At 40.9% G+C, this 12,878-nt stretch overlaps 2 protein-coding genes across 9 annotated transcripts in view; both read left to right on the top strand.

The window, feature by feature from the left end:
• The window catches only part of CMSS1 (cms1 ribosomal small subunit homolog), a 223,453-nt gene extending 221,642 nt beyond the window's left edge, over window positions 1-1,811 (top strand). For 7 of the 8 annotated variants that reach the window (XM_038133444.1, XM_038133428.1, XM_038133470.1 and 4 more), the window contains one exon: window positions 1,145-1,811. In XM_038133444.1, the coding sequence (XP_037989372.1) occupies window positions 1,145-1,228 (84 nt within the window). In that variant the 3' untranslated portion in view covers window positions 1,229-1,811. The remainder of the gene's footprint in view (window positions 1-1,144) is intronic. The other variant, XM_038133454.1, reaches the window with a different exon arrangement.
• Window positions 1,812-1,935: 124 nt separating this feature from the next.
• Window positions 1,936-12,005, top strand: LOC119699672 (cell cycle control protein 50C-like). Its single transcript, XM_038133497.1, has 7 exons — window positions 1,936-2,752; window positions 3,576-3,686; window positions 4,825-4,926; window positions 6,319-6,409; window positions 8,805-8,942; window positions 9,943-10,152; window positions 10,950-12,005. The coding sequence occupies exons 1-7, from the start codon at window positions 2,540-2,542 to the stop codon at window positions 11,138-11,140; spliced, it is 1,056 nt and encodes a 351-aa protein (XP_037989425.1). The 5' UTR covers window positions 1,936-2,539; the 3' UTR covers window positions 11,141-12,005.
• The last annotated feature ends 873 nt before the right edge of the window (window positions 12,006-12,878 follow it).

The raw sequence follows: 12,878 nt of genomic DNA, 5'->3' as shown, positions 1-12,878 counted from the left end.
TCATTAGTTGATGCTGCTGGAATTTTTCATTCGCTGTTTCTGTGTCTCTCACTTGATTCATCCCAAACAATGGAGAGAGGAGGAGATGAAAGCTCTCAAAGAAACCACAGGAGGAGTGAATGAGTTTATCAGACTTTGTCTTGGCACACTGGAAGTAAAGCATAAAGGTGTAAATAAAAATAGATTCTATAAATTTTGGTCTGAGCAAAGGACAAGATTTCTGCATTGAAAGCTTTTTGTACAGAGGTTGATGGCAATACAGAGCTGTCTCAACTCCTCAAGTTACTTGTTCCTAAAATTCAAGTAAAGGTTTTTTTTTACCAAAACCCAATACTATATTGTCTGCAAACAATACACACAACAAGCCTTTAGTAAATTTGAAAAGATGCTGTTTAAGTTTCAGCCTTCCTGAAAATAAAAGGTTTGTGAGAAAAGAACTTGTGATAGAAAGACAACTGTGTATACCTTCATGTAGCACATCCGGTCTGAAATTGGGGCTGGCTGGGCTTTCTTACATTATTTATTCCTCTGCAGAGTGGAGGCATGAAAGAATATAATCGTGAGAGAAAACCTGAAAACAAGTAATTTGTAAGTGGTAAGAGGGAGCTATAAGGAAACTCTGGACTAACCATGATGATAAAGAATCTTGTGCTCCCTCTGAAGTATGTAGTCAATATTTACTCTGTAATACATTTGTTTTATCTTTAGATAAGCCATAAGCCACGGCCATATCACTGTCATAAACCAAAGTACTTTGTATGCAGCACAGGCAGACCTGACCTTCATGCTCACTTTCATTCAGGTGTCTCAGACACAGACAGGGCTGTGCCTGTTGCACTGCCCTTGATCTGCTTTATGCCAATTGTTACTCTGGAAAGTTCTGTAGGGATTCTGCAGCCCAGGATGGGCCTAACTGTGGTGTGCTTTATCAACTCTGCCTATGACAACCTTTCTGTAGCCATGTGAAATGAGACTTCAGGGCTGCAGGGCAAATGGCGGGTATTTTAAAAACTGGAAATATTCTAGAGGACCTTGTATAGGAATCTCCTCTTTAATTTCTAGTCCTATAGTAAGGTGGCTGAGTAAATAAATGATATCATTATCAGTAACTTCTTATGCCTTCTTTGATTTTTGTTTTCTTCAGATAAAGAAAGAAACAATTGACCTACTGGAGAAGAGTATTATAAAGCTGTGCAGAGATGGATCTGTGAAGCTGGGACTCTTTTAATGAGTTTACTAACAAGGAAGTAATTTGCAGCTGCATTTTACTACTATCCTGCCTGCAACTGAATTTTGACTTTTCAGAGGTCTCAGTACAGAAGGCACATTGCAACTTTTTCTGAGTTTTCTTTTAATAAAAACCCAGAAGTTTTGTTTGTAGTTCTAGTATTATTTTTATTGCTGGAACAATGTCATACTGAAATCAGAATTACACTGCTTTCACCTGCTAGATGTACTACTACATGTCACAAGTAAGACTTTGAAGATGAGCAAATATGGGTGTGAAAGTCTTTGCACAGCTCAATTCTCTGTTCCCTCACTGTGCTGTTGCAAATGAGACATGTATTTCTCTCATGAGAGGGGTAATCTACATGCTCTTGGGGATCTTTGAAAAAGTTGTATGAATTTCAGTAACATGGTGAAAAGGTATTTTTCACCGATCTGTTCTAGAGCTAACCAAATGCTGCTTTTTGCTCTTACATGATAAATTATCTGTATATTATACTGAGATTTTATTTTGGTTAAACTGTTGAAGTGTGCAAAAAGTATTCTTATGTTTGTCCATTTAAATTAAAATGAGGTCATTTCTGGGTGATTGTTTTGTTATTGCAGATAGTAGGGAATGGATGGATTCTTTTTTAGATAACAAGATGAATAGAGATGAGGAAATCATCAGTATCTTGGAAAGCCATTGATCCAAATTGGATATTTTAAAAATGAGTTGTCCTTCTATGATAAAGAACACACAACCTTTTTACAACCTTTAATCACATCTCAGTCAATAGCAATGAATGTAATAGGTTAAGAAAATTGGTTTGGTCTTCCAAAGCCATGTTCTCTGTCCAGTGCTGTCTCAGCACCTGCAGTCCTCCCCAGTGGAATCCAATGCAACTGGAGTAGAACTCCTTTCCTTGTATGCCATGCCTGTTAGCTGGGCAGCTATGGAAGTGAAGGGAGAAGAAATAATGCATCTGAAATGACACAGAAATTTCAGTATAGCTGCCAGTATCCCTGCAAATTAATAAGTCATAACAAATCCTAATGAGCTGTGGAGTAGGAAAAATATATCTAAGCTTTTCCAGGAGGAATGAACTGGACACCCTGATCAAAGTACACAATCACTTGATTGGTACAAGCTGATCATGGGATCCAGGCACAAATACAGAAAACAAGGAAGAGAGAGATCTAGTTAATAAGTAATTCCTCACCATAATGCAAGTTTGAACAACGAATATAGTCTGCCAGCAATAAAGACAGTATCTCAACTGAAACAGTCTGCAGCACAAGGATATTACTCCTTTCTCTCACCAAGAAGAAAATGAAAAACAAGACAAATGTTCTTCCCAGAGAAGGAGAAGCCCAGCCTTCCAGGTGTCCAGATAACAGTGCATTCAAACAGCAGAGGCTGCCAGCTTGGAAGCCCCAGCTCACCATTGCATCTGTGCTCTCCAGCTTCTTTCTGACAGGGGCATTCTGCCTCACTGTGGGAGTCTGCCTTGTCCTGTCTGCAAACAGCGTCAGAGAAATACAGGTTGGTTTGGGAGTGATGTTCTTTGATATTCTGTAAAGTAGAAACCAGGCCAGGTTTGGAGAGAAAAGGCTTTGAGATTTTGCTTCTGAATAAAAATAATAGCAATGGCTTCATGCCTTGGACATGTGTCCTGCAGCTGGTATTCCTGTGAAAGTCTTCAGAGGCAGTCGGTCATCAATAAAATCAGAACACTGGGTGGTAATATCTGAAATTACCTGGGTGGTAATATCTGAAATATGGGTGATAATAACTGCCACTGGCTGCTAATACCAAAATTTTGTCATTATCTTCTGGGGTTTTGAAGAGAAATTAGCAAATCCCTCAGAGAGTGCTTGACACTATAAAAACATACATGTTTGCTGGGCTAAATCTTGAAATGCAGGGAGCCCTAATGTTTAAATCCCTCCTGCAGAAAAGGTTATTCAGACCTGTGGTGTTGCAAATAGACTCCTGTTTGGAGCCAACACTCAGCACTAAACCCAGGCTGCTCAGTGGGGGTGGGCCATGTGGGGATTTGTCAAGCATTACTTGGTCAGCCAGCCCAGAGTGTTCTTCACTCAGCACTCCTTTGCCAAGGAGCCGACATGAAAGTTCTGCAATGGTCATCAAAAGGCTTTAAACCAGCTTTAAAATAGGGATAAATGTTGTGGTTGTTCATTGAGGCCAAGTCCTCACTCTGCCTCTTCATTTTCAACAATGTTTTTGGCAGTCCAAGGTCACTTAGAAGAGAACAGCCCTGAGAAGCCTTGGACCTAAAACACTAACCTTTTCCTATGAGCATGTTCTTTATTACAATATATTTGCTTGTTAATTTCTCTGACAGATAGATTATTCAGATAAATGCTCAGATTGTTCAAAGCTTCGTGAAAATTCCTCTAACTGGAATAAGGAATGCCACTGTTCTATTAATTTCACGCTAAAGGAAGATATATTGGTAAGTGGGTACAAAAACCAACTCAGGTTGCTGCATACCACTTGTTACTTATATCCCTAAATGATAAAAGACAGGAATTCTGTTCTGTAGAGCTCCTGAATAAATTCGCTTTGTACTTTTTCAGAACATGTAATGCTCAAAATTTTACACTTTTGCCTTTGTTGTTCATTTTGGCATTTATAATCAAGACCAGGCCCCTAGTTTGGGAGATGTCCAAGGAGAAGAAGGGGGTGGAGGAAATGGTGTTTGATTGTGGAGGTGACCTCTCTCTATCTCTCTGAGTCAGAGGCAAAGCCTTGCCCTTGGCCTGGGATTGGTTGTTGCTGCCCTGCTAAGCTCTCAAGTGAGAAGGAAATCTGAAGCTCTGACCACTTTACATAAGTAGACCCCTGTAGTCATTTTTACAAGAGTTGTGCTGCTGATCCTGTAGGTCCTTGAAATAATTCAGGTCTAGCAATGTGATTCTGAAGTTTCTTTTGGAAAAAGTATCCTTTGTTTCCGTCCTTAAACTACCAGGTCATGTTATTGAGACAGTTAAAACGCTTCATGTTCTGCCAAGGAGATTTTATACTTAGTACTAAATAAATGATCCCTTAAAATGACAGTGTAATTTAAAGTCACTTTAGGATTCTTCAGTATTGAGAAGGCTGTTAAAATACTTTGTAATTCTTCAGATTACAGTGATGTTTGAGATGAGAAGTTAATTTAACTAAATAATGGGTTTTTTATAGTTGCATAATTACCTTTCATGCATGATTTGCCTGCCCAGCATTCTTCTTTTAATGTGAAGGTTTTTGTGCACCTTCTTTTATGGAAAATGAGTGTCTCTGCAATATGATTCATAGTCATTGCAAGTTCTTGGCCAACCATGCCATCTTGAGTAAAATAATTATCAGGCATTTTTATTTTAGGTTTTGTTTGGTGATTTAAATTATGTTTAATTTGTGCCAAAACATAAAAACTTACCGTTAGGGTAAAGATTAGATTCTAGCCCATCACTGCTGTATTGCTTAGGGTGTAGTTACAGACATTTTAATATGAGTACTCTCTTCCCCTCTTTTTTAGCAAGTAATAGGAGGCAATTTCTCATTGCCTTCATGTACTCTCCTTATTGAAGGGATTTATGCTTGGATTCTAGGGTGATGTTTTTATGTACTATGGTCTGCAAAACTTCTATCAAAACCACCGTCGATACGTGAGATCGAGAAGTGACGCACAGCTGTTGGGCCGAAATGTAAATGTAAGTTTTGTTTTGCTGTTGTGAGATCAGCAGCACTTCCAGCAGGTGTGCCTTTGACCATATGGAGAGCCAGCTAGGCAGAGCCATAAGTGTGTTTAGGTGCCTCTAGGGAATAATAAAGTAGAGATTTTCAGTGCTTGGTCCCGGCTTTTATGGTTGTTGGGGCCATTATGCCTAATAAGTTAATAAGAGAGGAAGGTTGAAGGGGGTGGGGGGTAAATAAAAGATGTCAGTCCTGTGTTGCAGTTCTCAAACCTGCACCTTGTAGTGCTGATTAAAAATACATTGTCTTTTCCAAATAAATATACAGAAAGCTTTTCCTTCTTGTGTTGTCAGTCTTCTTAGCCAGAAGTGTTTTAAGCTGTGCTAGGGAATTAAGTTATTCCCTAGCCCTAGCTAGGGAATGAAGTTATTCTAAGTCTTTAGTTTTGCCATCTGGCTTTGGAAGCAGGCAAGGAGCAGGAAAAGGTGAGTTCTGAAATAAGTGATCATGTAGCATTCTAAGTATGCAATTCAGAAGTCTAAAGAGGGAGTAGACAGCATCACCTGCAGCACACCTGCATAAGGAAACTGGAGAATGCAATCATGGCATTCCGATTTTTACTTACAAATCTAAAGCATATTTTCTTTGGCTTAAAAGTAGCATTTCTTAACATACACATAGTCCACACATCAATGGTTGTGCCATGGTAATCTGTTGTTTCTATAAAATGCTTCTTACAACTCTCAAGACATGTTCCTCATTTCTGTAAACCACTTCCTAAAACTCTCCAGATGTCCTGTCAGCTTGTTTGTTTGCATCCAGATGCAGCTGCTTGTGGCTTTTGTGCTGATCAGATACACAGCTCATTGGAGTTACTTGAAAATGTTTGTATGTTGAAACCTGAAGATTTATAGTTTCTTATAAAATGGAGTAGGAAAGATGTGGTAAAGCTGAGGTGGACTTCTGTTTTTCATTCTGTATCTTCATACATCAAGATTTGGCCTTGTTGACCTGCAGTAATTTGGGCAACTACATCTGCTGTTCTCCAGCACTAATTAAGACCAGGTCAGAATTAAAAAGAAGGTAAAATAAGATGTTTTAGGGTAAGCCAAGACTTCACTGGAACATTTTCAGTTGTAGCCATTTTACAATAGCAGATCCCCAAACCTGGTTTTTGTAGTCTGGAGCTTGCAAGTCGGCAGCAGAATTTGGTGAAGACCTTAAGTTTCTGTGCCTAGATATGGAAGGCGTTCTGAACTGCTGACCCATTTATTTGATGTCTCTCTAATGTGACCAAAAGGTACTGGAGACGTAATTGTTCAGTGGCTTTTCAGAAAAAGGCATGGGAGGACACCGATTAAAACCAAACCCTGGCTCTGTGCCTGATTGTTGTGTGACCTTGAATGCAGATCCAGAGGAGCTACTGCGCGCCCTTCAGCACCTACCGGAACGGGACCCCGATGGCGCCGTGCGGGGCCATTGCCAACAGCATGTTCAATGGTACGTGGCACCTTCCTCTGCCCCTTCCTGATTTCTTCTTGAAACTATTCCCTTATCCCAGGACAGGGCAAACCTGGTACTGCAAGGCCTCTACTTTCTCCCATAAAAGGCTTTGTTTGGTGGTGCTGCTCTGGTGAACGTGAGGCTCTGCTTCCTACTGTTTAGTAACTTGGCTCTTGTTTGGAAACTGAGGGAGATTTCTCATTTTCTAAGGCCCTCTTCCATGTGAGTGTACAGCAGGAGTGATGAATTTAGGCCCTCTTGAAATAAGGAACAAGGATACAACAGATTTCATGTACTTCCTTGCCAAAAAGCACATTCCTGTACAGTGATGGAGAGCCCAGATTCTGCCTTCCCACAATCATGTTCTTAGAAGGAGGGTGTTGTGGTTTTGGTTTGCTAATTTGAGATTTCTTGGCTAGAATAGTCTTTCTTCAGTTCACTTAGGGAGAGAAGTCTCTCTTGTTAATGTTATGGAGACTTCTCTACAATAAAACAGTTCTCTCCTGGCTCTCTCCATGAATATCAGCTGCCAGGGGAAATCTGCAATTGTGAGATCCCTCCCATTTTTCACAAGCTTTTCCCACAGCTGTGTTTATGGGCCATGTCAACTTATGGGGTACTGTTTTAAAGTTGAGCTATTTAAAGGCAAAGGTTCTCATTATTTGTATCTGAAATCCTCTTCTTCCTGGGAGCACAGGATCTTCATCACTCTTCTCTCCTTCTCTGTTCAAACTTCTCATGGGATCACAGCTACTTTAACATCTGCTTACTTTAGCATGGAGGCCTTTGCTCAATATCTACAATTTGAACACTTTCATCTCCCCATACTTTCATGTAGGAAAAAGAGTCTTTTTTCCATAAAATGTGCTAAAAAGCACATTCTTATACAGATGGCAGAGCCCAGATTCTGCCTTCCCACAATCATGTGCTTAGAAGGAGGGACTCTCCACATTCTCCGCTTTACTTTGGATCTTTGGATCTACCCGGTTTCATTTTTGTTCTAGAATGCTGGAAGCATACATAGTCTTAATTTGATCCTGGATTTGATCTTCGTTGTGGGCATAATCTGTTTCTGAGTACACTTGGGAGATTGCAGAATGTATCTTTGGAAAGAAAAGCAAGAAAAAAAACCTAGACTTTTCTCCACTACCCCATCTTTTTTGTCTTCCAATTTCTACCACTCCTTGCTCTCACCCTTTTTTTAACCTGTTCCATGCAGCAGGTTTTGAGAAGGCAGCAGCTCTTTCCAAGCAGCTGCGCCACCTACACCAAGGGATTTGTGAAAGCCAGTTGCATTCAGTAACTTCTAGATCCATTTGATTTTCATCTGCCTGCTTACCCACCTGCTGCTGGAAGTGGGATTTACTGGGCTGGGCTCAGACCTAGGCCAGCAGAGCCCAGCTGTGTGCAGCCCACGCTGTTCTGGAGCATGTGAGGGAGAGTCAAGACAAGCAACTGAGCAGGCAGAGCTCAGAGCACTGCAATTCCTGTTAATGAAGTGGTAACAAATAGCTGGGGATGTGGTGGGCCACAGAAGGATCATTTCCCAGAAGACTGTGTCTGAGCTTTAAGGAGCTGCGTGAACACAGGTTTTGTACAAGGAAACAAAAAAAGACTGTGTTTTCATTAATGCTTGTGCAGCTGAGTTGTGTTTTTCATGTCTCCTAAAAGGCAACTTCTGTATCATCTGATTGTCCCTGCCCATCATCCCATTGGCTGCCTAGGGGTTTACAGAGCTGTTAATGCATCCTGTAATGTTTCTGCCTTATGTTAACCTAATCTATGTAGGAAAATAGTAATGGATAAAAACAAGTGCTGTTCACCCACTGAAACTGGATGGCATGGTTAGGCACAATTTTAACTAAATGGTTTTTGATTGAAGAAAGTGTTTGTGTCCAAGTTGGTAAGCAAGCTCTAACTGGCATAAAACTAAAGCAATTTTTTTTTCCAAAGGACTGGATTCCCTTGATTGTGCTTTCAATTCTTCCCTGGAACCTGAAAACACATCATGTATAGCAAAGTTTTGGGACAACTGTCAAAGAAATTCTAGGGGAAACCAGCTAGGACAGTAACTTCTGCAACTAGCTAGAGAGCTCATAAAGAGATTTGCAAAGAAGGTAGTCCCCCAGGAGTTGATGGACATGAGAAGCATGCACAATATACACAGGGACTGGTAGGAAATGTTCAGTCTTTAAAACTTCAGTTGTTCTAAGACTCTAGTACCTTAGTTCTTCTTGTGAAACGTGTGTCCATACATACCCAGGATGTTCAGGTTTTCTATGCACTTGAAAGATGCTTCAATGTGCCCTTTTTTTTTTTTTTTTTTGTTAGTCTTGCTGGCAAATAGAATGACTGTCTGACTCACAGATGTTGCTTTTTGTATTCCCTGCAGATACTATTGATCTGTTTTACAATTATAACTCATCTATGATTCAAGTGCCACTGCTGAAGACTGGAAACAGTTGGTGGACAGATAAAAATGTGAAATTTCGCAATCCTGAATCATACAATCTCTCTTCTGCATTTGCAGGTAAGAATGGTTCTGCTGGTGGTCCTTATCTTTCAATGGCTTCCCTATCTCCCCCTTCATATGTCTACCATTCTCAGAAAAAATCACATTTGGGAGAAATAGCAAGAAAGCAAGTTGAAGAAGCAGGGTTTAGAGGGTAACTGACAGCAGAAGGCACATTTAGCCAAAAATATCACCTTTTAACTTTTTTTATCAGTGACCAAAGAAATTGAGAGAAAATGGTTTTGGAAGACTGAAGTTAGCCCACATCAACACCCTTCTTTATAGTTTCTTGTAATGATTAATCTGTCCAGAGAAAGCAAAGAAGCAGTTGCTTTTTTTTTTTTTTTTCCTGTTGAAAATATCTGTGAAGGAGAATTGCATATCCCATCTTTCCTTCATGCCTTTGCAGATTCTTGGGCAGTTGTGAGACATGAGAGGCTGCCTTTGTCACTAGTTCTTTCAGACTTGTTTCCTAGGGCTGTTTCCTTGTTATGGTTGATCTCTATTGAGTTGGGGCTAAAAGCTTCCTGTTGTGGATCAGGGCAGTGCTGAGCTGAGTGCAATATGTCAGAGCTAATGATCTAAGTCGTCTTCATGGGACAGATTCTGAATGTCCTAGGCTGTGCCATTAGGCTGCAAAAAGGTGCCTTTCTGGTTGCACAGGAATATATTAATGTGTAAAAATGAAGGCAAGCTCCTCATTATAGAGAACATATTGCTTGCTGAAGAGACAAGAATCCAGAATAAACAGTATTTTCACTTGTGCAAGTCACTTTGTTTCTCCTGTGCTTGAATGCTCTAATGTGTAGTAGCCCCTGGGTACTGTTAAACTGTTAATTTGTGTTTGAGGTGAGTGGACATGCTTGGACATGCTGTTATCTGGCTTATATATAATTTTGGACAGTGTCTTATGTCTCTTCCATAGCTCATATTCTGTGCTGGTTGTGTGAGGCCCAGAATCTCAGCAACCACAGTTTTTACTGACAGCGTCTTTCCTGCTTTGTCTCTTTGTGACCAGGGACAGCCAGACCTCCTTACTGGAAGAAACCAGTGTATCTGTTAGACGAGGAAGATGAGAGGAACAATGGTTATGTGAACGATGACTTCATCATCTGGATGCGAGTGTCGGCCTTTGCGACGTTCAGGAATCTCTACCGGCGTGTCAGACGGGTTCAGCGCTTTGCAGAGGGCCTGCCAGCAGGGAATTACACCTTCCATATTTCCTACAGTATCCTTTCAGATTCCCCAAGGCTCCTAGAGAGTTACAGTGACAAGGAAGTGAATAGGACTTGTGTGGTCAACTGGCAAAAAAGACGTGCGAAACACCCCTGTGTCAGGAGAGCCTCGAGGGATTTGGGCCACATCCTGACCAGCAAGAGCTTTTGTGCTGGTGCAACTGCCCCCTCACAGCCAACAGAGGGAACTCTGCTGACTAAAGCACTCCTTTTGTCAGCAGGAGTTATGTCAACATGACCATAAATTTCTCTTCTTTCTCAGCTGATAGAAATATGGTTATAAATGTTCTGTCATGGTTCTATTCTGAAAACTTCCATGGGAGAGATGAAAGGTAAATTCATATAACATTCTGGCTACAACATATTAGGTAGAGCTGAGCTCTGTGACTTACCCTCACAGAGACTATGTGGAGTATCATGATAAGCTTCCCTAACGGCCCATTTTCAACTGAGCTTTCATAGCAAATTAATGCAGTAGCAGTCCTATAAATTATGAATCTGACATTTACAATGTTTTGAAAAAGGAAGTATTTCCACATGCACACAAAGACTGTATCTAAAATAACTGGGTTTCTTACCACCAGCTGCCTATCACCTCCCAAAGACCAGCTGGGTTTTTGGATCCAGAATAGCAGAAACATCACCAGTGAATTAAAGAAGTTTTGGCAGCAAATGCAGACCTCAAAACTCTTTATGCCTTGGAAAGCTTTTTGAGCATTTAACCACTACTTTCTCTTCTCCTGGAAATAGCGTACACTTTGTTAGTGAAATCTTAACATCCTTCTCTCAGATTTCCCTGTTACCAGATTCAAGGGGAGGAAGCATGTGATTCTTTCAACCGTGGTGTGGAGCGGCGGAAGTAACCCATTCCTGGGAATTGCCTACCTGATTTCTGGCACAGCAGCAACCCTGACAGGTTTTGTCATAACTGGCATCCACTTAAAGCTCAGGAAAAAGAAAACATACTTTCAGAAGCAATGAGATTCACCTTTCTAAACGAAGACAGAAGTGTGCAGTGAACAAAGAAGGTGCAGCACAGACCTTTCAGTCTTTCCTCTGAGCTCTGGACCACTTTCAATGTCAGGTTTGTGAATGTAAGCAAACTGAGGGGCAGGGCTAGTCCATCATCTGAAACCAAACTTACCTGAGGTGCCATTCTCATTAATGTACATGTGAGCCTAAATTTGTTTCCAAGGAAACTTGTAGTGAGATGAGCTTCAAACAGCAGATAGCACAGCAGATTAGAATTGCAATGGCAAAGAAATTATGTGGTACCAATGTCTGGCCAGAAGTCAGGGTCCATATTAATTTCTTTCTCAGCTCATAATTCAGACAACATTTCTCTTAACTGGAATTGACCTTTGGATGGGTAAAAAGTGAAGTCTGGATCCAGCAAAAAGTTTGAGTAGGTAGAACTTATCGCTAAAATCTGCTTGTGGGCCACATACATGTGCTTAATGTCTTGGCTTGCATTTTATATACCTTTTTCAGCTATGCTGAAAAAGCAACCAGTTTATATCAGTACATTCACTCCAGTTTGACACCTGATATCTGGTTGAATACAGGGCATTTTCTGGAGTTCACAGTTTGTTTAGACCAAATTTATTTGATTTATCTAGCAGCTGAGAGCTGGAGGGCATCCAATCGCTTATTTGTGTTTTTTAAAATTGTGGTTCAAGAGAAATCCTAAATAAAAAGCTCCTTTAATGCAAAATACTTCAGCAGAACCATCTGCTTAATTTAACTATTAGGCCAAAATTGCACTCCTACCTATCCCATGTGAAAGTTCACAAGTTCTTATATGACACAGAAAAGTAATTTATTGTCAATAAAAAACAAAGCACCAGAAAATCCGTCAATTTAAAGTGAACACTGCACTTCATTAATAGGGTCATAAATTTTTGTGTTTCATGTTCAAAATTTTACACATTAAGGACTTATTTCTAGTCTCACAAAATGAAGGAACAGCACTGAAGAATTTAGGTCAAGCATACCATGGTAGGTATGAATTTTTTAAAATAGTTTTTTCTGTTGTAAAAGTGCAGGTGGAATAAAACACTTTCAATTACTTTCATAAGTATTTCGTGTGCCTTGCCTCTCTGCTAAAAAGCCTTCTCACTAGAACAAGAAAGAAATCACACACTGGAGCAGGAGAAGAGGATGTGGCACAGGGAGCCTGCAAGCCACTGTCAAGGCATCTGCTTTTGAGAGTGTCTGGGGCTGGGCATCTGGTGACCTCTGACAGATGGCCCCTGCTGAAGGGGTTGGCAGCAGAGAAGGTGCAGTTTCCTTGAAGTTCTGCTTTGAAGCTGAGCCATGAGCAGCAGAAGGGGAGCTGCTCTAGTTCCCAGCCCAGCCTGGGAGGACAGTCCTGCCCCACTGGTGCTTTGTGCTGGCCAGGAAAGGTGCCTGTCCCCTCTGCTCTTCCTGCTCGGGGCCAGTCACCTCCATCCTGAAGCTGCAGAAACAGGGTTCCTGCACCTTGCACCCATCAGGAGCTGTGGAAGAACCCCACCCCTCACTGGGCTGGACAAGACAGAGCATGAAGCAGGGCATGCAACAGTGCTTAAGGTTGTTCATCTAAATCACTTTTAACAGTGGGACATGCTCCTAAATATTTTCAGTCCTTTTGAAAATGTAATCCCATGCAGCTCTCTGGAAAGCCCTGATGGGATTTCCTGACAAAGCTGAACTTAAGTTTTCTGGCTCCTAATAGACC

This window comes from Motacilla alba, chromosome 1, assembly GCF_015832195.1.
Source record: "Motacilla alba alba isolate MOTALB_02 chromosome 1, Motacilla_alba_V1.0_pri, whole genome shotgun sequence".
NCBI classification, from domain to species: Eukaryota; Metazoa; Chordata; class Aves; order Passeriformes; family Motacillidae; genus Motacilla; species Motacilla alba.
Note: the sequence above shows the minus strand (reverse complement) of the source record. Positions and strands in the feature narration are given on the sequence as shown.